We start from the raw sequence: 22,175 nt of genomic DNA, 5'->3' as shown, positions 1-22,175 counted from the left end.
CACATGGATCTCATGAGGTCTGCATGAGCACCAGGGAATTCTCCAAGCAGCTAAATAGCACACCAAAGGGTCAAAGATATGAAGTCCTTGGAAGAAACTGTGGAGAGAGATCCAAACTTGTAATTTCCCGCTCTCGGAGAGATATTATTGCGCTTGCTCCTATCCCGGACCTGAATATACATCGGCTAATTTGATTAAAGCAAGTTGGGCGACTGCATCTAGTCCTATGTTGTACGTATACGGAGTATCCTATGAACTCTTATCATTGCTTCAGCTAATTAAGGTCATAGTGTACAACCTATCGAGGAAGTCTGGCGATATTTGGGATTCAAATCGAAATACAGTCACCGCGATGGCATTAATTTTATCAAACTCCTATCGTTGTAGATGGTTTACTTCAGGAGTATTGTGGCTGTCCTGGTGTGTTCCTGTCTATAGCTTTATAATTCATTGTCTCTGTATGTTGTATGTTGTATATGTTCGATAACTATTTCTTACCCTTTGTCCTTGATTTGGCCCGTGAGGCATTTTACTCTTCACCCGCATCCCGCATCACTGAGCGCCACTTTCGTCATTCTTGGCGCGGCTAGTCCGACCCAAAGACGCACCCGTTGACTAAGGAAAGTCTACCGAGTTCCAATGTGATTGGTACCTAGTTAGGTAATTAATGGATATATTATGTAAGCTCGGCTTGTTCCTGAAAGCGGAATATTCCACATTCCAAGGTTGCTTGTTCTAGTTTAACCGTTTTCATCCACCAAGGCTTTCCTTATGGCAAACAAGTCAGTCCATGGCACCAAGAAGTTTGTGGACCCTCGGGTGGAATTCGGCTGTTTACATATTGAAACCACACTAAACCACATTAAACCACGTCATAACCCTACCAATATCCATGGGTAGCAACTACGCGAGATTAAAAGGGGGCCGGATTGAGATTTTCTATCCTTGGCGTGGTGAGAAGACAAAGCCGAGGCTGAAAATTTATAGGCACTACCAGGAAGTCACGGTAGTATATATCATGGATATATGCAGCCCCCCCCTGGGAAAGCACTGGCCCTGGGATGGCCCCCCTGGTACCCCGGGAACCATGATCGAACGACAGTTCCCCAGAAACACGTTTGTTGAATATAAAATTCATACAAATCATGATACTAACACATTCTACCTTCCCATGTGATAGGACAGGGCGATACCGAGTCGACCCCGATCACACGTGTTACTTACTCCCACAGCGTGGTCGGAAAGCCGGCTTGAAACAAAGGAAAGTGAACCAGATTGCACCGGTCCGTGTACCTTGTCCCGCGCCGCAATGGATGCGAGTGTCGTTGGCCCGGAGCTTGATCTAACCTGGACAAACCTTGTCTAGCGTCGAAAAGTTTTCGAAATCATGTGGGGCCAAGAGTTTTCCGACGTCATGTGGGGGCGAAATGGCCTTGGCGGTTGAAGGTATACCATAACAGTAGAAGGCAATTATGCATAATATGTATATCATATGGAAGAGAGGAGTCTAAAATGAACCATTTAAATTAAAGTATGGTAGGATTAATAACGGAGACACACCCCTAGGCTGTATCTCTACTGGATACTGAAAATCGGTTGTTTAGGGTTTCCGAATTAGTCATTTGCAACCGGACGTGTCCACTGGACCCGCCAAGCCCCACCGCCAAGGTCCACCCGTAGGTGCTCCAGCCATGTGCCCCATGTAACCCTGCCAAGTCCCCCCCGCCAAGTGCCAAGTGAAAGGATTCCCGCGTCTCTCCGCTTCGGGAACCACATTGCCTTCGGTGGACTTGCCAGTTTCGGGTCTGACCCATGGTTGAGTACAAGTCCGAAAATTCTAGTTGCTCTTAATTTGCCATGGAGGTGCTTACTATAAGACGGCCAATTCCTCTACCCCGAGCCCAACCTTGTTATCTCTCCATACTTGTTCTTCCCCAACTTTTTTTTACCCCCGCCTCCCCACACTGACGGTTCGTACTTTGCTTGTACCGCCAACATGTGGACGACCACCAGCGGCTTGAATGGTCGGTCGCTCCGCCTGAGCATCACCATCGCCGCTGTCATGGGTTTCTCGCTCTTTGGCTACAACCAGGGCATGATGGCCGGCCTGCTCAACGGCGAGGAGTTCGTAAACTCTTTCCCGATCATTAGAATGCCCGACCCTGCGACTCCGGCACAAACACACTACATCAACGTCATCCGCGGTGCGATCACAGCTTGCTATGAGCTGGGCTGTTTCTTCGGCGCCTTGTTCTCCATGTTCTTCGGCGACAGACTCGGCCGCACTACCCTGATCTTTATGGGTGCTAATATCCTGATCGTTGGTGCTTTGATTACAACGGTGTGCTTTACTGGCCATTGGGAGGTCGGTCAGTTCGTCATCGGCCGTGTTGTATCAGGCATTGGAAATGGAATGAACACGGCCACGATCCCTGTGTGGCAATCGGAATGCTCAGGTGCCCACAACCGTGGCTTCCTGGTTTGTTTCGAAGGTGCCATGATCGCCGGTGGTACTTTTATTGCCTACTGGGTGGTCTTTGGCCTCTCGCACGCTGCTGATACTGTTCAGTGGCGATTCCCTATCGCGCTTCAGATCTTGTTTGCTATGACGGTGGCAACCGGTGCCTTGTTGCTCCCAGATTCCCCCTCATGGTTTGTGAGCAGAGGACATGACAAGGAAGCTTGTGAAGTCCTCGCTAAGCTCAATGGCACCACGCCCGATTCCGAGAAGGTCCTTCACGACTTCAACTTCTTGAAGACGGACGTGGAATCCTCGAAGAGCTCACAGTCAAGCTGGAAGGCGGTATTCACATTCGGCAAGACCCAGGAATTCCAGCGTCTTCTTATTGGTTGCTCCGGCCAGTTCTTCCAGCAGTTCACCGGCTGTAACGCCGCTATCTACTACTCAACCCTACTTTTCGAGGAAAACCTGCAAATGGAGAAATACCTATCTCTCATCATGGGTGGTATTTTCGCTACCGTTTACGCCATTGCGACTATCCCATCCTTCTTCATGATTGAGAGAGTTGGCCGCCGTAACCTATACTTGATTGGTTTCTTGGGTCAGGGTCTCAGTTTTGTTATCACATTCGCTTGCTTGATCAAGGAGAGCGAGAACAACGCTAAGGGTGCTGCCGTTGGTATCTTCCTTTTCATCGTTTTCTTCGCATTCACTCTCCTGCCGCTGCCCTGGATCTACCCCCCCCGAGATCAACCCCCTCCGTACCCGTACTGTGGGTGCGGCGGCGTCGACTTGCACCAACTGGATCTGCAACTTCGCCGTCGTCATGTTCACGCCGCTCTTCGCTGGCCAGAGCCCATGGGGTGTTTACCTCTTCTTCGCACTTTTCAACTTCCTCGGCTTGATCTTCGGCTTCTTCTTCTACGTTGAAACTGCCGGTCGTGAGCTTGAAGAGATCGACATCATCTACGCCAAGGCCCACGTCGAAGGCAAGATGCCGTTCAGGGTTGCCGGCTCCATGCCCAAGCTCAATTTCGAGGAGATTGTGCAGCAGTCCCGCGACCTTGGCTTGGATACCAACGACCATGGTGCACCTGAGAAGACCGAGCTCGGTCTCAGCAGTGACAGTGGCCAGGAGATCGAGGAGGTCCGCGAGAAATAGTCGCGCTCTTTTGGTCGATGTGCCATGGCTATAGCTGTGGCTGAAGGTGGTGATGATATTTGAAACTTGATGTTGTCTAATTTTTGTTTTTTAATGTTCTGTTCATGTTAATGTCTTTTGATGTCAATATGTCAATATTCCCGTGATAGAACTGATCGCACTGCTTCTGGCGTGTATATATATCCAAGACAAGGAATGCTCTTTTATATTTAAATCTGTTATTCAATTTTCTTGGCTTGAACTTGTTCAAAGATAAATTATAACAGCCTTTACTAGTAAAAGCTCCAACAGTGACCTTCAGTAATGAACATCGATGGAAACCTCAAGAATATCATCGCTAAGAACACATGAGGCTTAAACAAGGACGCTAGGGAAATTCAGCTGATAGAGGAACGGCTGAGCACCCAAAAATATCTCGAAATATATACAGTTATCAATCCATATTGGTCAGGTTTTTACTTCGAGCAACGTACGCGAAGAGTCACTACTTAGTTGATGACGGTTTGTAGGAGTATAAAATAGCCTTATTAAAACAGCTATAAAGCCATAGAGTCATCTTAAGATACTACTAGACCGAATTATAACTAAGTTAAAGATAAGTATATTATAGAACTTATTACATTATAAGAATAGTAGGAGACAACTCGATATTATATATATATATATGTATTCGAAGGCCAGAATTCATGTAGCCGAGGCAAGCTAGGGGCCATCTAAGTATATCGCTTTGACTATTGTCAAGAGATGTAACCAATGTCAATTTTGCCAATACCGGTCATAGGGGCTCGCCTTTGGTAGGGCATTCTATGCAAGACGGAGGCTCGCAATATCAACCTTCGTCGGAATTCAAAGATAGTTATCGCCGAGTGCGAAGGGGCAGAGCGGCCAAAGACCAAATGCTTGATTTTTCAGGGTTGATGCCTGAATATGCCTGAATTCTGCCTTATTTTAGACTGGTGGAAATCCAAAACCTGAGCTTAATAAGCAAAGTATCCAACCTTGGAAGGTTCAAAAGAATGAAGCTATTCCCGACATACAAATCTCCGTATGCACCCATTTCTCGGCGTTGAAGCTGTTGCGACCGACCAAATCTCTTGTGCTGAAAAGATGAAGGTATAAAAATCTCCATATATATTCGTGCCAAGGGCCCAATATGCCTACTGGATATTGGTGTGCCCCACCAAACGCAAAATCTTCGTATCCCTTAGCCATGACTGATCTTGCGACCTCTGTATGCCCTTTTTTAGAGCCAACAAATTGGAAAAATACTCTCTTCTGTAACCACGTCCTCAAAGACATTGCGGCGTTCATTTTCCCGCCTTATCGTAGGACTGAGCTGTTCCTCTGCGGACGAATATTGGTCTCCGTTGCTCATGGTTCGTGGAATATTTGAGGGAAGATTCGGCCCAAGGAAAAGAAAGGTGGCGAATCAACTCAGACGGTTAGCATCATTATGCCGATCTTTACTTCCTTATTTGCCAACTCGGACATCAATTGAGCAGCACTTGCTCGTCTTGTCCTATCTTGCCTTGTACCTTGTAAAGGCAGTTGACATTGTAAAGTTCCAAGGTTAGTCTTTGCGATGTGACACAACAGGCAACCGTTCCCAGTACCTTAGCGTGGCATCCGGAAGCGCCGCAACTCTTGGGCCAGCTTATGAAGTTCAAGGTGCACTCTCTTGCCCTCAGTGAATATAGCTCCAGCAGGAATTGTAGCCGTTAGTATATAAATTAGGAGAAACAGAACAGCCCCAAACGATGCCACAGGAAACTGCCCAGGTGTGTGCTGTGAACGATTAAGACATGTCTGTCCTCTTGAACAAGGTTCCTACCGCACGGAACGGTCCGGCTCGAGCAGGAACCTTGGAAATTTAAAACATCTCGCACTTTAAACTGACTGCGCCGTAATTCGCCGTAATACGTATCATGATCTTACTCGTGGACAGATGCCGTGATTCATCTCAGAAAAATTGTATCTTCGGTGTGGAGAACACTGTAGCAGCAGGATGCTCAATTCCACATCCGTAGGGTCTACAAGAAAAGCAACTTGAATGTACAGTGTAAATCGTTCCTGGCGATCATTCCCCCGCGGTATGCACAGTTCAAAGGGCTTTAAACATATACATATATGTCGTATTTCAGTTTGGTTGCTTCAATGCTACATAGTAGAATCCACACTAGAAACATAAGAAACATTCCATCTATTCTCAATCTAACCCGGTATATCCATATCCCCGCGTCTATATGCAAAACTCAAAGACCTAAGCCTTGAGCGTATACACAACACGACCACGAGAGTCTGTACCCTTAAGCACGATATCATCACCAGTACTCGAGACAACACGGCGCTGATCTCCATTGTGCAAAATGATGTCCAAATCCTTCCAAGCAGGCACAAAGCCAGCCTCGTCACGCTCAAACTTAACAAGCACCTTCTCCTCAGTAGAGCTGTAGCTAATCGTGTACGCAGCAGTTCCAGGCTGAACTGAGATACCATCATCTTCATACCAAGTCGTAGCAAAGACCTTACCGTGCGACGTTCCCTTGGGCGGGAAAACTTCCACACCACGGTAATCATCGATATCCTGGACGGCCACTGACGCAGCGGTCTCATCGCCAGGAACACGGGTGTGCACGCTCTTGCCGATGGCAATGGCACCACCAACACGCGCAATGAGGGCAATGCTCTTCTGCCATTCTGATGAGATCTCGGCCCACTGCCCAGAGGCAAGGTACTGGTAGGGAGCGTTCATGTTGACGTAGCCATAGTCGAAGGCACCGGATTTGCGGGGAAGGTAGACGTTCGCGACGTCGATGCCTGTTTTGTAGACTCCACCAACGAGCACGGTCTCTCCGAACCAGAACTGGTCCTCCCCTGCCTTGAGGGTTTTGGTCCACACCTCGGGATCGGACTCGTAGCCCCAGCCGGTCCAGCGCTGCGGCGGCGTTGCGAACTTGTGGCTCTCCAGACCAAGGGAGTAGATGTAGGGCAGCATTTCGTAGCGACGCTTAATGGTGTCCCGGACCTGAGGCGTGATTTCGGGGTACATGAAAGGTTCGATGACGTCACCGACAGTAGAGTCCTTAGGAGAGGTCTTGAAGCAGTTGATTGCGAAGCGAGGAGCGTGGCAGCCGAGTTGGATCCAGCGGAGGAGGAGCTCTGGGGAGGGCTGGGGGCCTTCGAATCCCCCAATGTCGTGGCCTTCGCATTGTAGAAGGGACATGCCGGCGTTGAGAGATAGGGCGTTGGCGCCCTTCATGTTTTCCCAGCTGGTCACATTGTCGCCACTCCAGGAGGATGCAGCGTAGCGCAGAGTTCCAGCGGTAGCGCTGCGGGTCAGGACGAAGGGACGCAGCTTGGGTTCCATGTCTTGCAGGGCATCGTGGGAAGATTTGCCCATCAACTCGGTGTGGAGCGCACGACCCCAGAGACCGACAGAGTTCTTGACCTTCTTCGCAGCGGCGTCGGATACGGTGGGCTCATTGAGAGACATGGTCCAGTCATCGTCGGGTAGGGTGTATTCATTGTTGTCATTCCACATACCATCAATGCCAACCTTTTTCAGACTCTGGACACCGTCGTACCACCACTTGAAGGCCTCCGCTGAGGTGAAGTCAATGTGCGCACCGTCGCCGCCAGTAGCACCACCGGAACTCCACAAACGCATGTAACCAGGCTCCGTTTCGGCATCCTTGAAGAAGCCACCGGCATCAACGAGCTTCTGAAAGTCCGGGTGAGAAGCCAATAGGAAAGGCTTGATGTTGGTGAGAAGTCGGATACCGTATTGGTGCATCTTGGTAATCCAGTCCTGGGGATCTGGGAAGCGCTCCCGGTTCCATGTGAAGACATTCCGAACCTTGGGCTCGGTCGCAGCAATGGAATACCCCGAGCTCATTTGGTGTGCTGAGCAGGGAATCCCGTGCTCCTTTAGCTTCTCCGCAAATTCCAGCAGGGCCAAATGGGCCTTTTGCGGCTCATCTAGCATGGTGTACTTGTACCCACCGGAGATATAACCGTAAGCCCAGCGGGGCACCAGAATGGGGAAGCCCACCAACTCGGCATACGAGCGGACAACGTCCTTGATGGTCTTGCCAACAATGTAGTATTGCTCAATACCACCATAGTCCTGGCGGTAGACCTTGTAATGTCCCCACAAGCCATCAATCTCGGCTCCTACAGACCACAGACCGCGGCCATGGGTCGTCGAGAAGATAGCCACGCATCCTTCTGCAGAAGCCTTGATCAGGAGTGGGATGTGTTTGTAAAGGGGATCAGTGTTGTATACATCATATCCAAAAGAGTCGGTGGCGGAGAGTTGGAATTGACGGCCAGTCAAATCCATGGGAGCCGCCTTCTCACCCAGCCCAACATGGAGACATTCGCGGTCATGGACGGAGTAGCTGGCGACACCCTCGCCGTCTGCGACATAAGACCGCAGCGGCAAATCCTCGTGTAGAGGCTTCTCAGAGCCGGCCCATGACAATTTCACCACCGGGGTGTGTTCCCAGTCCACGGAAGCAGTGACACCGGCGACATCGATTGTTTTGGAGGAGGCATCTTCCTTGGTGAAGACATTGGCGCCTTGGAGGTTGGTCTCGGGCTTGGTAACACTAGGATAGGGAGGGATAGGGTGCTCGGTGGAGGAGAAAGTGGTTCGGAATAGGTTGGGGCGAACAGCCTCGAAGGTGAAATCAAAGGCACTCTTGCTCTTTGTGCTGCTTCGAACGTGGACAGAAGCTTCTTGACTGGTGGGCTGGGGCACTTGCGAGTAGCCCTTGGGGCAGCTTTCCTTCTGAGGCATGATGAATGTGAAAGACAATGCAATTGATTCAGGGGAACTGGAGAGAATACCTGGATATTCCCTGATGTGGTGGCATATTTGAATGCTTGTCGAGCTCCCCTCTGTCCCATCTCATCGTGTACCCCGCGCTGTTCCGATGATGCATTGTTCCTGTATAGAATCGGAGATCGGGGATAATCACCGAGAAGCGGAGACACGAAGGTTGTGCAAGGCCCAGTCCCGACTTGGTTCTGCCGCAACTCTCCGAATTGCCGTGTTTTTCCCCACAAAAAGACATTCCGGGGCCCCAGATGTCGATCCGACGATAATCTTTCTCTCGGTTTTGCTCACCGAAACCCGATACTAACGATTCTCGGCATTTCTCATAACTCATATTCTTCTCATCGCCCCTCTCATGGTAGTTGTATTAGTGAAGTGATTGGATAAAAACATCCGACCACGGCCACGGGTGGCAACGTGTCTTGCCATTTGTTTCCATATCAACTGACCGCATGGATTGTACAAAGTTTCATCGGAAACTATGTTAATGGCTAAAAAAGGATAAATCCGTACCGCTTGTTTTGTGACACTTCGGGTTTGATTGTCTTGTCCGGGGAATTTATTATAGTTCCTTCCCCACGGGGTTTCCGCATATGTACAACCTACACTATATATATCTTAGCTATATTTGTCCTTTGCCTTTCAGCTCGACTGATTCTCCTCCTATAGACACTCGGTCTGTTATTCTTTCTTATTGTGCCTGTGTGAGTGATTAGCAATGTCACAGCCAAAGGGCCAGCAGGAGGAGTTCGTGGAGACGATTGAGCCCGAGCTGTCAGGGGCAGCACCTCCTCGCCATAATACCACAGGAAGTCCGCCCAAAGGGGATCAGGCTCTGCAGCTCATTGAAGAGGCAGGGCATTCGAATATTCTGACCCCTGAGAACAACGCCAAAGTTCTTCGAAAGATCGATCTGCGTCTTCTTCCTCTTCTCCTCGGAATCTACTTCCTCCAGCAACTCGACAAGTCGACCATCTCATACGCCTCAGTTTTTGGAATCGTCGAGAAAGCTCATCTCCATGGCCAACAGTACTCCTGGTTGGGAGGTTCGATATACCTCGCTCAATTGGTTTTCCAGCCCCTGGTCGCCTATCTTTTGGTCAAAGTACCCCTAGCAAAATTTCTGGCTGTGTCTTGCCTCTTATGGGGTATTGCTTTAACGTGCATGACAGCAGCTACAAACTTTGGAGAGCTGCTTGCTTGCCGGATCTTTCTAGGTGTCTTTGAGGCTGGAATTGGTTCGTTGTCTCCTGATTATACTTCACTGTCCCTACTAACGATGCGCTTTATTAGCACCGGCCTTCATTGCAGTCACTCAAATGTGGTACCGCCGTCGGGAGCAGCCTGTGAGGTTGAGTTCTTGGTATGCGATGAACGGAGTCGTGAATATGGTGGGTTGTTTCCCATGTTGCTTTCTTGCCATCTAAGTTGACACTGAAGGAAAGTTTGGAAGCTTGATTGCCTTTGGACTGGGTCACATCAGTTCGTCTATATTTGCACCCTATCAGGTGAGTTACAACATGAGATTGCCTGTCGAGGTAAGCAACACCTAACACCGACCAGATAATCTTCCTATTTTTCGGTCTAGTTACTGTTGGGTTCTCTGCTGTTATTGTGTAAGATTCACCCTGTCCCTTTTGTCTGTATATACTAACACAGTATTACGCAGTGTTTTCATGCCTGATTCCCCCGTGTCCGCCAAGTTTCTTGGAGAGGAGGACAAACTGTTATCTATTGAAAGACAGCGAATGAACCAACAGGGTGTCGAGAGCCAAGAGTGGAAATGGGACCACGCAAAAGAAGCCTTGCTCGACCCCAAATCATGGTTCTGGTTTGCGTTAATGTTCTCAATTTCGTGAGTTGGCCCAGGTAAAAGGAGTATAGTAGATTGAAATTACTAACTGAACTTCAGTGTTCCAAGTGGCGGCATCACTACTTTCGGACCTTTGATTATTAAGTCCTTTGGCCTCAGTGAGTACGATACCATGCTTTTCAACATTCCCTTCGGTGCAGTCCAACTTGTCGCCACAATGGGAGGAGCTTGGCTAGCGACCGTCTGGAAAATGAAGGCTCCAGTCTTAGGATTGCTCTGTCTCCCACCCATCGCAGGTTGTGTGATGCTGTTGCAGATTACGCATGACAATGCCCACAAGGGGGCTCTACTTGCAGGATACTACATTGTAAGTGTTGAATCTAAACGGAAATGCGACCTTGGAAACAATACTAATTAGTCCTACCCAGATCTCTGTGTACCCAGCTATCAGTAAGCGTTTACTTCGTTTCAGAAGTTGGACCCAACTGACCATATCTAGCCCCACTGATCTACTCCTGGTCTGCAGGAAACACAGCTGGAGAGACAAAAAAGAAGGTTACTACCGCTATCCTGTATGTCGGACAGTGCGCTGGTAATGTATGTAGCATATCGAGTCTCTACATTGGGTTTCCTACTGACATTCCTCTTATCCAGGTGCTTGGACCGAACCTTTATACCACAAATGAAGCGCCGCTTTATCGTCGTGGCCTTCTTTCAAAGTAAGTTTATGAGCACACAAGTTTTGAGCATCAATAACTAATGCTGGACTAGCCTTGCGATGTTTTGCGTCTTGATAGGTCTAACAGGGTGGGTTTCACCAACTTTGAAGTAGTCAAATATTTTGCTAATTGTGACTCCTTAGGGCAAACGCTGCATATCTGCACTTCCTGAACAAGAAGCATGAGAAGAGACGGGTGGCTCTCGGAAAGGACGCTAAAATTGTAGACCAGTCGATGCAGGCCATTCAAGCTGTCTCCGATGACGCCAAAGAAGATTTACCTCAACACTCAGCAGATGACAATGCGTGGAAAGATCTGACTGACCTGCAAAATGAGGACTTTGTCTATGTCTTCTAAGAATTGGCTAATTTAGTGAGTCCGTGTTATAGTGGTTAGGACTTGTGATTTTGCTTTGTTTGAATTGCCTTAACTTGGGACTTATTGTATTTACAGTGTAATATCAATTAATTTTATCAAAGCAACACCAGCAAACTACCTAAGACCTAGCTTTTCCTTTACTGCACTAGTTCATCGTCGGGCCAAGTTGATTGTATAGCCGCCTCGGAGAAAATGCCGAACCCCGCGTTTCTCCAGGTTTCTCCTTTCCCGTCAACCCCGACAATCATCGGTGCAAACAGAAAGCGTCTGATTCTCCATGGCCGACCAACCTGGAAATAGTCCGTATAACCCTGCGATAGAGGATAGGACCCTCCACTCTATCCCACCAACAACTGGGAAAAAGCGGATTCCGGTACGTCGATATTGAACCGATTGAGACACTACAACAGCGGACAAGCGCTAACGATATATGACGTTTTTGATTTATAGAAAGCCTGTGGTGCTTGTCGACAATCGAAGGTCTGTGCTCAGGTCATCGGACCCTCAACGTGGCGGGGGCTTTGGCTGATCGTTTGAAGGTAAAATGCGATGGTGAGAGGCCATGCACAAGGTGGGTTACATTCCTAGACAGCAGATATAAACGAAGCCTAAACATTGAGAGTGATAAACCAGGTGTCAAAAATTGGAAAAACAATGTGTCTTCTTCGAAATACCGAAAGACCCCGTCTCAGAGTACGAACGTGTCTTACGCAATTCTCAGCCAATACTGACATCCTCTAGGCGGATAGAGGGCGTCGAATCCGAGGTTCAATATCTCCAAAAACAGCTGGATGAAATTCGCGAGTTGCTTCAACATAGCCGCTCGCAACCCACTCCGAAATCACAGCTAACACAATCTCCCACCCACGTCGGTGATCAGCAGCACATACGCCACGAGGGCGATGGTGGTTCCTCGGGCTTTCATCATCCTCATCAGCAGGATCTCCCTCAAGGCGAATTTACGAATATACCTGTGACAAACTCCGCTGGCTATGCAAATAGTCACCGATACCAAAGGTCCATGCCGCCGTCCATACCAACCCTTTCTCCAAATGACACTTCGGCTCAACCTCTCTACGCATCTAATCAGATAATTAATAGACCGCCCAAGAGAAAGCGATCTGGGTTTGAGATTCGAGAGGAGCCCATTGCGGACTTTATTGATAAAGGACTCATCTCGCTTGAATGTGCTGTATCATACTTCAATACGTATGTATGGGCAGAGATTTAAATTATTTAGCGATTAAGAATTATGGCTGACTGGAACGACTTCAGCTTCTTCGCGGGATGTGTATGTATCATCTCCCCTTACTAGACGCGTTCTTGAAGTACTGATGTTTGGCGAATCGTAAAGGACAGATATATCCCAATCTTCGACCCTCAATACGATTCTTTCGATTCCGTTCGATCTCGAAGTAGCATCCTTCTAAACGCAATATGTACCATTGGATGCATGGTCGAGACCAGTGAATCCCCTCTCCTGGTACATTATTTTATACACAGTGGCCTTGTGCTAACTGATCTTCTCCAGGATCCGGAGGTTCAATGTCCGACCTTCTCCACGCCGAACTCAAGAAATGGATCAATGTCATAATCCAGAACAAGGACCTAAACTGTCTAGAATCAGTCCAAGCAATGCTCGTAGTTGCTTGTTATTCCACAGAACGCTCGCTGATCTTATCATTTGCCACTCGCATGGCCCTGGACCTGGAATTGCAAGAGGCCTTTGATGAATTGATCCAGCGGCTTGCCCTTCAGAATGAAGATATGGCTTATGCCTTGCCACATCAGATGCTTGAAGAGGAGAGGACTCTTATGTGGAACGCTCGGACTTGGTTCGGGCTTTTGGTTCTCGAGCATATGTAAGATGACCTTTACATTTTGTATTGGGATTACTAGACTAATCTGATGCAATGTAGATTTCGCGTTGATGGTGGGAAGCCGCCTGGTATTCGGCTCAAAGGGAATGCTCGCCGCTGTCGGGTTTTACTTAGCCATCCATCATCGACAGTTTTGGATTTACGGTTGTTCTCTCAGGTTGAGGTATGTCAATTACCTGAAATGTATTTGAAGGTGTACTACTGATCGTTACCGTTAGTTAAATATTCTCCGAGGTACGATCTACCCCATGAATTGAGATACAATGCTAATTTACGTTCTCTAGCCAATGTCGGCGATGCCCTAGGAGGAAACACATCGCTTGATGGGCAAAGCATCGCGGATTACGTGCATGATATGAAAATTGAGCTAGATTTGTGGTTCGAGTAAAATTTCCACCTCTATCGTATCTTACCGAACTTGCTAACAGTGGGTAGTGACTGGCTGCGCATCATTGGTATGATACTAATTGGTATCATTCTCTAAAACTTGCTAACAATTTGCAGAAAGTTGTGTTGCCGCCGCCGGAGAGAAGCCATCTCTACTAGTCGCCCTACGGGTGCAGAAATGCTGGGCAGAAATGATGCTCAACTGTAAAGCATTACGATCCATGGGCGTTGAGAACGTAGCGTGAGTACTCCTCCGCCTAATTTCTTCCATATAAGTTAACACAATTATCAAGCGCCATGTCCACCACTGAAAGAACAATACTCCTCACAGCCAAAGCAAGTGCCCGCCGCCATCTCCGGCTCATAATCGTCGATCCAGACTTCTATCTCGCCAAACTGAAATACGCAATGGATTTCGTGTGGGCAAAGTGCGCATTCTCCTTCCTATTGCTTCTCAAATTATCCCGCCTCACCCCTGAGCGCGACGAGGAGCATCAAGAACTTCTGGAACAAGGTAATCGACTGGTCAATGAGTTGAGTAAAGCCGGAGCTAGTGGGACTCAGTCCGGAGGTGGGAATATTTATCTCCAGATCTTGAAGGTCAGTATTGAGAAGTATGGGCGTGCACTGATGGAAACACAGCAACCCAGCTCGGATGGCCCTACGGCTACGTCACCGTTTTGGGAGTTGTTTGATGCTCAGGCGGATCTTCAGTGGTTTGTCCCTGAGCAGTTTGTCTCCGAGTGGGACTTTCCGGGGCTTAATCTGTTTTATTTTCCTACTGCCTGGCAGGATTTCTTTGGAGATTTTTCGTTGGCTATGTAATTTCATAGACTAGTACTCAAATTTTTATGGAAAACTGGGTGATATAGGCGACAAGCTATAACCATCGACACCGCTAGTCTCGATTCCGAAGGAGTCCTAAATTCTTAGTACTACATATATAGCGGACAACAGGGTATTAGGACGGTGTATTTGATCCGAAGCAAAAAGATCTATGAATGCCCAACAGAGACAGAATATTCCACATCCTTCCGAATAATCATTTTCGTACTCCCATCACTGCCACTGCGCATACTGCCTCTATCCCCTTCGGACCTTCCCTCCCCCGAACGCGACGGCCCCGCAACCTCACAAACAACCGTCCCATTCTCCACCCCATCGCCCAAATGCGGCCTCTGTTTGAACAAGCCACTCTGTCGGCGCCCGGACCGTCCTTTCACAGTCCCCATCTCATAATCCTGCGACCGCCCCGACGTGTAGGGGTCTGTATTGCCCCGTCTCCTCGACCCATACCCGTACCCGTACCCGCCACTACTACTACCCAGATTGGAGTCACCGGCTGTGCCGTAATGGGTTGTGAGGGCGTTCATGAAGGGGCGCAGACAGAAGACTGTGCATGCTATCAGGGCATAGTTGAGGTGGAGCTGGGTGAAGACCGTGTGGCGGATTGCGGTGAAAGTGGGGTTTTTGATGGTTGTGTATTCTTTGAGGTTGGAGAGGCGGAGGCCGGAAAATATTATCAATCTATGGGTTAGAAATGTATTAGTTCCATGCAATAGGGGTTGGGATGGGCATTTGGGAAGTGGAAGAGGGAAGAGGGACGTACGGTAATCTCGCGGCGAACGATATCATGATCACCATTTTATGTGTAATGTGCATCTGTAGACCCCATATGAGGGCAATGCAGAAAATGAATAGTAAGAGCTCGGTCGAGATGTCGAGCGCGGCGATTGCTTGCCAACGGGGGAACTTTTTGCAGTTAGTATATCCCATTTCATACCCGTATATTTTGTCTCTGGTGGCTCTTCTGCAATTGTAGACATACCAGGTGATGACATTGCTCGCCGGGTACAATCCACGGTTTGTTCGCTTCGCAGTTTACTGCAATAGCTAGCACCGACGCGATAATCCACGCTGTGCTGAGCCCGAACGTCGCCCAGAGGATGCTCTTGTGGCGCTTGCGGGGCGTCAAGCGCAAGTAGATGGCAATGATGCAGCATTTCGAGAGGTAGAGAGTCAAAAGGTAGAGAATGTCGACACCAAGGAGGGACTATGTTTGTTAGTTATTTATATGCAACTGGGCGTGGTGTTGGGTAATGAATACATTTTGTATGCGATCAACGGCCGTCTCAGTGAGTAGCGATATGTCTGTCCCGAAGCCGATGCTCGCGGCATGAAAAATGATGATTGACTCAACAATAGCAGATATCTAACTATGCCATTAGCACCATTTATATGAGAGGTCAATTTCTCTTGATTGCGTACCGTCGCGCCTAATAGGATGATATCGTCTGGTCCCCATGGTGGATTGAGGAATATCCGCACGTACACCCGGATCAGGAGACAGACCAGCGAGATCACCAGACAGATAGCGGCGGTGATGATAATAATACCGCCATGATGCTTGTCGTCTACCGTCTCGAAAGGCGGCGACTGGCCGGGGGGGCACTTTGATGGCCATTGCCGCACCGAAACTCGATGATGGTCTGTGTGTTGGAAATCTAAAGCAAGAAATGTTCTAATATGAAATGGAAAAGAACAATAATCGACAATCATGATGTCAATTCCATGGATCGTGACCAGGCAGCTCCGGCAACTGAAATTCAGGGACCTAAGAGCTAGCAAGGATCATATATTTAGGGTTAGCAATTCGGGTACTCCGTAGACTCGACACACTTGATCTCTGGGAGACCCCCAATTTCAATCTCATTAAATAGAATTAGAATCTATATATTCCCTCAATCTCTAATTCTTTTATTCTAATAAACCTCCGATAGAGAATATATGGCTGTAGAGCTGATATAAAACAGGTCCACGTGTGCTACTTCCCGATTGAGCATGTTGTATGTCGATTTTTTTCGAGTCTTCCAGAGCTGGACCACAATCCAACGCCGCAGGATAAATTAAGTTAAATTGAGCTATTTATTAGCTGAGTGTGATCGTTCTGGTAGCCAGCCAATGTCAACGTGTGTGGGTATATAGGGCCGAACGGGGGCCGAAAGTTTTCCGCTTACGGTAGCTCCACCGAGAAGCCCCTCTACCACATGAAGATAACCGGCCCTAACTAGCACTAGCATCCAATCAGAGAGAGTGGCCAGGTCGACTGGACCACCTTGCGAGACCACCTTGCGAGTTTTATTAACACATGATCGGCGGCAGAGAGTTCAGTCTATGGGGCTCTTATATGGGGCTACTACCTAACTATACCTAATTAGGTATATGGGGCTATAGGGGACCTGAAACCTTGGGACACTTCCACTTAAAGTATAACCGTCGAGCTTACGCTTCACCACCTTAATACCTACCTGGGTACCTACCTAGGTACCTAGGTACCTATAATAAATTAAAATATTACCAGCTTATGCCCACGACCTTATAATTCTGATTTAATAGATCCAGTGCCTAACTCAGCCATGCCAAGTCGGAAAGATCCGGTGCACGAGGCTAAATGTATGTAATGCATACTACCATGTTTCAGTTATGAATCTCTTTGGCTTATGCTCGTTATGTAATATCTAGACTTTACAACCTTGGAACATATTAACTCCTGAATTAACTTTGTCGAAGATATCTAAAGAGAATTTTAAAGAATTTTCGAAGCTACGAATGTTCACCGACCGGTCGGGACACTTGTGATATTCATGCCAATCGCTCCACCATGTCTTGAACTTAACGATAGTTGTACCAAACACTGTGACCCTGCATTATTATCGTCCGAATATGTCATTCTTCTTTCTAACTATAGGTATATCGAATTACTTTTTATCTATCTATAACGTAACAATTATACAAGTGGATAGAGGTTACATCTCTCGCTTCACCAGCGCCACAGGTGGGATGTAATGGTGCCGTCCTCGCAACACATAATACACCACCGCAATGATCAGAATTCCACCGTACATCACTGCGCACCAATTCATAGTGTCTGGCTCCACTGTCGATGTGAGCGGGAAGAAGGCGAACACAAACACCGGGCACAGGAAGCACAGCGCCCCAATATTGATCGCCATGCCAAAACGGCCAAGCGTCCATTTGTGTGGGGGAAGGGGTTGGCCTCTGATACGCTTGAGTAGCACGCAGGCAATCGTGATGATATACGAGGACATCATTGCGCCGATGGTCAGGGTCACGATGGCGAGAAGCGCGGTTGTGGAGCCGATGTTGATGAGCGACAAGAGAATTGTCACTACCAGGGAGACCATCACGGCATTCAAGGGGATGTTCCAGCTGGGGTTTACCTAGTCCTGTTAGTGTGGTCAAACTAGGGGGAAGAAGGGAGGACGTACATATCCAAAGAATTCGGAGAAAGGAAGGCCACGATCACGCGCGAAGGACCACAACTGGCGTGATGCTGTTGCGACTTCTGTGATTGTGCTGGCCGTTAGGGTCAGCACTATAATGGCGGTCATGGTATTCGTCCCCGGCAGACTTTCCGTCGCGTTGTAGAACACCTGCATGAACGGGTACCCTGTTGGAGTGGCCAGGATGTCCTCAATGTCGCCTAGCGTGAAGCAAACCGTCACCAGCATCACGAAACCGGAGGCGGCATTCACACAGACAGATGTGATCATGGCCTTTGGCAGAGTCTCAGACGCATCTTTGATTTCCTCGGCTACATACTATTAGCCAAGTTCATCAATTTTAGAGAGGGTCACGTACACATGTGCACTGCACAATCATATCCAATCAGCGCCGTGATGGTGGTCGAGAATCCAACGAGTGTGGCAGTCCCGGAGCTGTTCCAGTCTCCGCCGTTGTTGAATTCGGTAAACACTTGCTTCGCGCTGCGGCGAGGACCAAGGACCCACAGCGGAATTATGATGGCGAACAGGCCGCACACATGCAGAATCAGAATCAGCACCTCCACGAAGGGAAGTCGCTTTGCCAGGAAGGTGTTGAATATGATCGAAAACAAGGTGATGGCGATCACCAGTAGGGTGCCGTGCCAGCGCTGGAAGTCGTAGTCCGGGTTGTTCAACACCAGCAGGCCTTGAATAATAGTTCCAGCCAGATAGGCAATGGACACGATGGCGCATTGCCAGCCCATGGCACACAGCCAGCCTACATAATTAGCTTAGTTATGGGGCGGGAGGGGTAGGGGAATTTACCGGTGATATAGCTGAGGAATTTCTGGCAGCTAGGAGGAGCAAACTCGGATACCCAATGGTATTGTCCGCCAGATGTGGGAGCCCTGCCCAGTCAGCATGGATACGAGTATTAAATGGGAAATGGGTAGACTCACATAGATGCCATCTCGGCGAGACTCAGGAACACCAGAAGGAATCCAAAAGCGACGACCACGAACCCCCAAATAAGACCGGCAGTTCCTCCATCGGTCAGGCCTTGCGCAAGCAAACTAGACAGTCAGCCATTGAACCAAGAACTAAGAATGGATGGCATACGTCAAAACAACCTCCCACGTGGCGATCAGCGTGCAGCCAAATCCTACGATCGAGATGTATCGGAAGTTACGCTGCAGGGTCAGCACAGATCCATTAGCCACAATAATGCTTAGGGGACATACCCGCAAGACCTGCTCTCTTCCTAGAGCGCTCATATCGGCCTGGTCGGCATGAGTGCCTCGCCATTTCGCCGCGACGCGGCCTTTAGATGGGGCTTCGTCTGCTAGAGTCATGGTGACCGTTGAAGGGTCCTTATCCCAGGGCATACTGACATGCAGATAGCAAGAACAGGGAATAATCAGTACAAAAGACAGGGGTAATAGTAGGTCGGGTCGGTACTTTGTATAAAAGAAGGGTGTCAATGGTTAGAATATTCTCCGGCGCTGGTGGAATCCACCCGGCGCATCTAGTCGACAGTGGAGCAGGTCCGGGTTCCAGCTGGCCTCGAACAGAATCTGCGGTCTTGCCGAAGGAAGGTGTGGAACTCTGGAGCAGGACACGAGTATGGTTTCAGCATCGTGTAGGTTAGTGTGAACTAGGGATGTCTCGTGTTGATAGTGGCTCCACTGTTTGTTGGTATTGCCACGCCAGAGGCCTACAACATATATATGGTGTGGTACAATAAATCCAGTTGATTTGGACATTTGATCTCCTTAATACTATTGGACTATCTTGACTCGATAGTCCAATTTTGCTCGCCAAAATTAATTAACTTATGCCCATTGCATAAGTTTATAACTAGCACGTTGTATATAATTTTGGGTGCCAAGCCCCTTTATTACCACTTAGCCCCCCTGGGCCTAACACAATCTAATTATACACAGCCAATATTTATTTTTCTTAACAAAAATCCGACAACAAATTACCTTTTCTTCCAAGGTTCATTCGGCAATTCAAATTAGCGGCGTTTGACTGTACGTTACCACCTGTGGAACGCTAATCTGTTGATTCAGCGACAAACGGACAGTCCGGTACATCGGGAGCACCTACCTATCGACCTGCTCGGAATATCACGTTGGTCTCTGTATGTTGTATGGAGTACTCCCTTTTTTTTGCTTAATCAATTCAGAAATCAATGATTGGCTTCCTCAATACTAGCCCATATGTTGTACGGTACTACGGATATTCTGCTATCCAAATTGCTTTGGTGGGGACGAGACTCCTTGCATGAGAACACAGGCTGGGACTATCAATTGAAATAATCGTCGCCTGATTGGCATTTTGTCTTCTTTCTCTTTACCCTCACTCATCACCATGATCCCCCTCATTCCCCTCGCCCTCCTCATCCTCACCTCCTACCTCATATACCACTATGTTATAAACCCTTACTTCCTCTCTCCCCTATCTTCTATCCCCAATGCCCATTTCACCTCCCCACTATCCGGCCGCTGGATCGACCGCAAGCGCAGCACAGGGACGGAAGTGCTCACCATCTACGCCCTGCATCAAAAGCACGGCCCTATCGTTCGTCTCGGACCGAAAGAGCTGAGCGTCAATTCTCTCCATGGCTTGAGGGTAATATATACGGGCGCATTTGAAAAACACGCCTTCTACAACGATGTCTTTGTCAATTTCAACACCGAAAACTTGGTCGGCATGACGCACAATGCGCCGCACGCGCACCAGAAGCGCATGCTGAGTAAGATCTACTCCAAGTCATTCCTCCAGGAATCTGGTGATCTGCGCACGATCTCGAAAGTTATTCTGCGGGACAGGCTTATGCCTATCCTCAAGACCGCTGGAGAGGGTGGAGAGGTGTTGAATGTGCTGCCGCTCTTTCAGGCAGTTGGGATGGACTTTACCTCCTCTTTCCTCTTTGGATTGAGGGAAGGAACGAGGTATTTGTTTAATATCCCCGAGTGGAAGATATGGTTAGAGGAGTATGAGCAGTTCAAGTATTTGAGTCGGGATGACCGGTATATGGGTTTTATTGAGGCGTGGTGCCTAGAATTTTGTACCCGGATAGAGGCGTCGAAAACACAGAAGATCTTCAGTGATGAGGGGAAACTACCATCCACGAACCCGGTCGTCTATTACCAGCTGCGCCAGAGCCTCCTCGCTCAGAAAGAACACGATCAGCGTCCGCTTAACCTAGCAATCGCCTCTGAACTGCTTGACCACCTGGTCGCAGGTCACGAAACCTCAGGTATCACCTTCACCTACATGATGTGGGAGCTGTCGCAACATCCGGCGCTTCAGGCCAAGCTGCGAAAGGAACTACTCACCTTGTCTCCGTCTCTCCGAGACCTAGAGATGGACGGAGAGAATCCTCTCCCCTCACCTTCCGCTATCGACGCTCTCCCCCTGTTGGACGCTATGGTCCGGGAGACCCTCCGTCTTCACTCCCCAGCCCCAGCTCAACTCCCCCGCGTCACCCCCACTACAGAAAAAGGGACTTCCCTACACGGGTATGACAATATCCCAGGCGGCGTGAGGGTTAGTTCAACGTCCTACTCCCTCCATCGCATCAGCGATGTGTACCCTCGCCCGTTAGAATGGCTACCACAACGGTGGATCGACCCAGGCGACAAGATTCACGATATGAGGCGGTTGTTCTGGCCGTTCGGGAGCGGTGGACGCATGTGTCTGGGGAGTAATTTCGCATTGCAAGGTATGTCTCCCATGTATGGGTTTTGGAGAAGAGACTAATGGTGCAGAAATCAAATTGGTAATGGCGGCTGTGTACTCAAATTACACGACATCCATCGTGGATGACGAGGGCATCGAGCAGGACTACGCGTTTATTTCGCTGCCGCGCGGGCGGAAGCTGATGCTGAAGTTTACCCCGGTCGAGGAATGATGCGATGCCGTCATGATAGTATCAAAAGTAATGAAAAGCATTTCCTGTGACTATTTGGTTATCTCATATCTTACCAAGGGTCTTGGCCACAATATCGACTTCTCCCTCTGCAACTTCCGATTGTCAGAGCAGTAAAGATAGATGCTGGCATAGGGTGCCGGGTCGAACCGATGTTACAGCAGTCTCCCAGAAACGAATAACCAACATACTGCGCAATGCAATTAGTTAACTAGTTGCTCACCATCAACCCTGTAGATTATGTAAGGGAAGTCACCAATTGCTGTGCATCGGCCCAATAATTCACCCGACTCTCTGCTCTTCGGAGACATC

General features: G+C 48.6%; 7 protein-coding genes across 7 annotated transcripts; 4 read left to right on the top strand and 3 right to left on the bottom strand.

Moving 5' to 3' along the window:
* Positions 1 to 1,996: 1,996 nt before the first annotated feature.
* Positions 1,997 to 3,623, top strand: mfsA (glucose-inactivated glycerol proton symporter STL1; the record flags this gene model as incomplete). Its single annotated transcript, XM_057222321.1, has 2 exons — positions 1,997 to 3,157; positions 3,210 to 3,623. 2 exons carry the CDS (start codon positions 1,997 to 1,999, stop codon positions 3,621 to 3,623), a joined length of 1,575 nt encoding a protein of 524 aa, XP_057069542.1.
* Positions 3,624 to 5,883: 2,260 nt separating this feature from the next.
* Positions 5,884 to 8,424, bottom strand: N7516_009601 (putative alpha-glucosidase; the record flags this gene model as incomplete). Its single annotated transcript, XM_057222320.1, has 1 exon — positions 5,884 to 8,424. The coding sequence occupies one exon, from the start codon at positions 8,422 to 8,424 to the stop codon at positions 5,884 to 5,886; it is 2,541 nt and encodes an 846-aa protein (XP_057069541.1).
* A 757-nt stretch (positions 8,425 to 9,181) lies between these two features.
* N7516_009600 (uncharacterized protein) lies at positions 9,182 to 11,352 on the top strand (the record flags this gene model as incomplete). The annotated part of the gene is made up of 11 exons (XM_057222319.1): positions 9,182 to 9,701; positions 9,757 to 9,854; positions 9,909 to 9,971; positions 10,027 to 10,079; positions 10,133 to 10,318; positions 10,376 to 10,643; positions 10,705 to 10,726; positions 10,776 to 10,873; positions 10,931 to 10,995; positions 11,048 to 11,083; positions 11,139 to 11,352. 11 exons carry the CDS (start codon positions 9,182 to 9,184, stop codon positions 11,350 to 11,352), a joined length of 1,623 nt encoding a protein of 540 aa, XP_057069540.1.
* Positions 11,353 to 11,650: 298 nt separating this feature from the next.
* Positions 11,651 to 14,465, top strand: N7516_009599 (uncharacterized protein; the record flags this gene model as incomplete). The annotated part of the gene is made up of 12 exons (XM_057222318.1): positions 11,651 to 11,746; positions 11,824 to 11,882; positions 12,115 to 12,582; positions 12,649 to 12,664; positions 12,728 to 12,839; positions 12,905 to 13,235; positions 13,293 to 13,416; positions 13,472 to 13,487; positions 13,538 to 13,637; positions 13,689 to 13,708; positions 13,758 to 13,881; positions 13,934 to 14,465. The coding sequence occupies 12 exons, from the start codon at positions 11,651 to 11,653 to the stop codon at positions 14,463 to 14,465; spliced, it is 1,998 nt and encodes a 665-aa protein (XP_057069539.1).
* Positions 14,466 to 14,635: 170 nt separating this feature from the next.
* Positions 14,636 to 16,142, bottom strand: N7516_009598 (uncharacterized protein; the record flags this gene model as incomplete). The annotated part of the gene is made up of 5 exons (XM_057222317.1): positions 14,636 to 15,167; positions 15,250 to 15,392; positions 15,469 to 15,693; positions 15,748 to 15,852; positions 15,909 to 16,142. Coding segments are annotated over 5 exons (1,239 nt in total), but the record flags the coding sequence as incomplete, so codon positions are not given.
* Positions 16,143 to 17,446: 1,304 nt separating this feature from the next.
* On the bottom strand, positions 17,447 to 19,311 carry N7516_009597 (uncharacterized protein; the record flags this gene model as incomplete). Its single annotated transcript, XM_057222316.1, has 7 exons — positions 17,447 to 17,881; positions 17,930 to 18,255; positions 18,303 to 18,704; positions 18,752 to 18,834; positions 18,886 to 18,999; positions 19,046 to 19,116; positions 19,168 to 19,311. 7 exons carry the CDS (start codon positions 19,309 to 19,311, stop codon positions 17,447 to 17,449), a joined length of 1,575 nt encoding a protein of 524 aa, XP_057069537.1.
* Positions 19,312 to 20,299: 988 nt separating this feature from the next.
* On the top strand, positions 20,300 to 21,845 carry N7516_009596 (cytochrome P450; the record flags this gene model as incomplete). Its single annotated transcript, XM_057222315.1, has 2 exons — positions 20,300 to 21,656; positions 21,703 to 21,845. The coding sequence occupies 2 exons, from the start codon at positions 20,300 to 20,302 to the stop codon at positions 21,843 to 21,845; spliced, it is 1,500 nt and encodes a 499-aa protein (XP_057069536.1).
* Positions 21,846 to 22,175: the final 330 nt, after the last annotated feature.

Source organism: Penicillium verrucosum (genome assembly GCF_028828655.1).
Source record: "Penicillium verrucosum strain IBT 35672 chromosome Unknown utg000004l_segment0_segment0, whole genome shotgun sequence".
Lineage (NCBI taxonomy): Eukaryota > Fungi > Ascomycota > Eurotiomycetes > Eurotiales > Aspergillaceae > Penicillium > Penicillium verrucosum.
The sequence above is the reverse complement of the archived record's forward strand: the minus strand, read 5'-3'. Positions and strand labels throughout refer to the sequence as shown.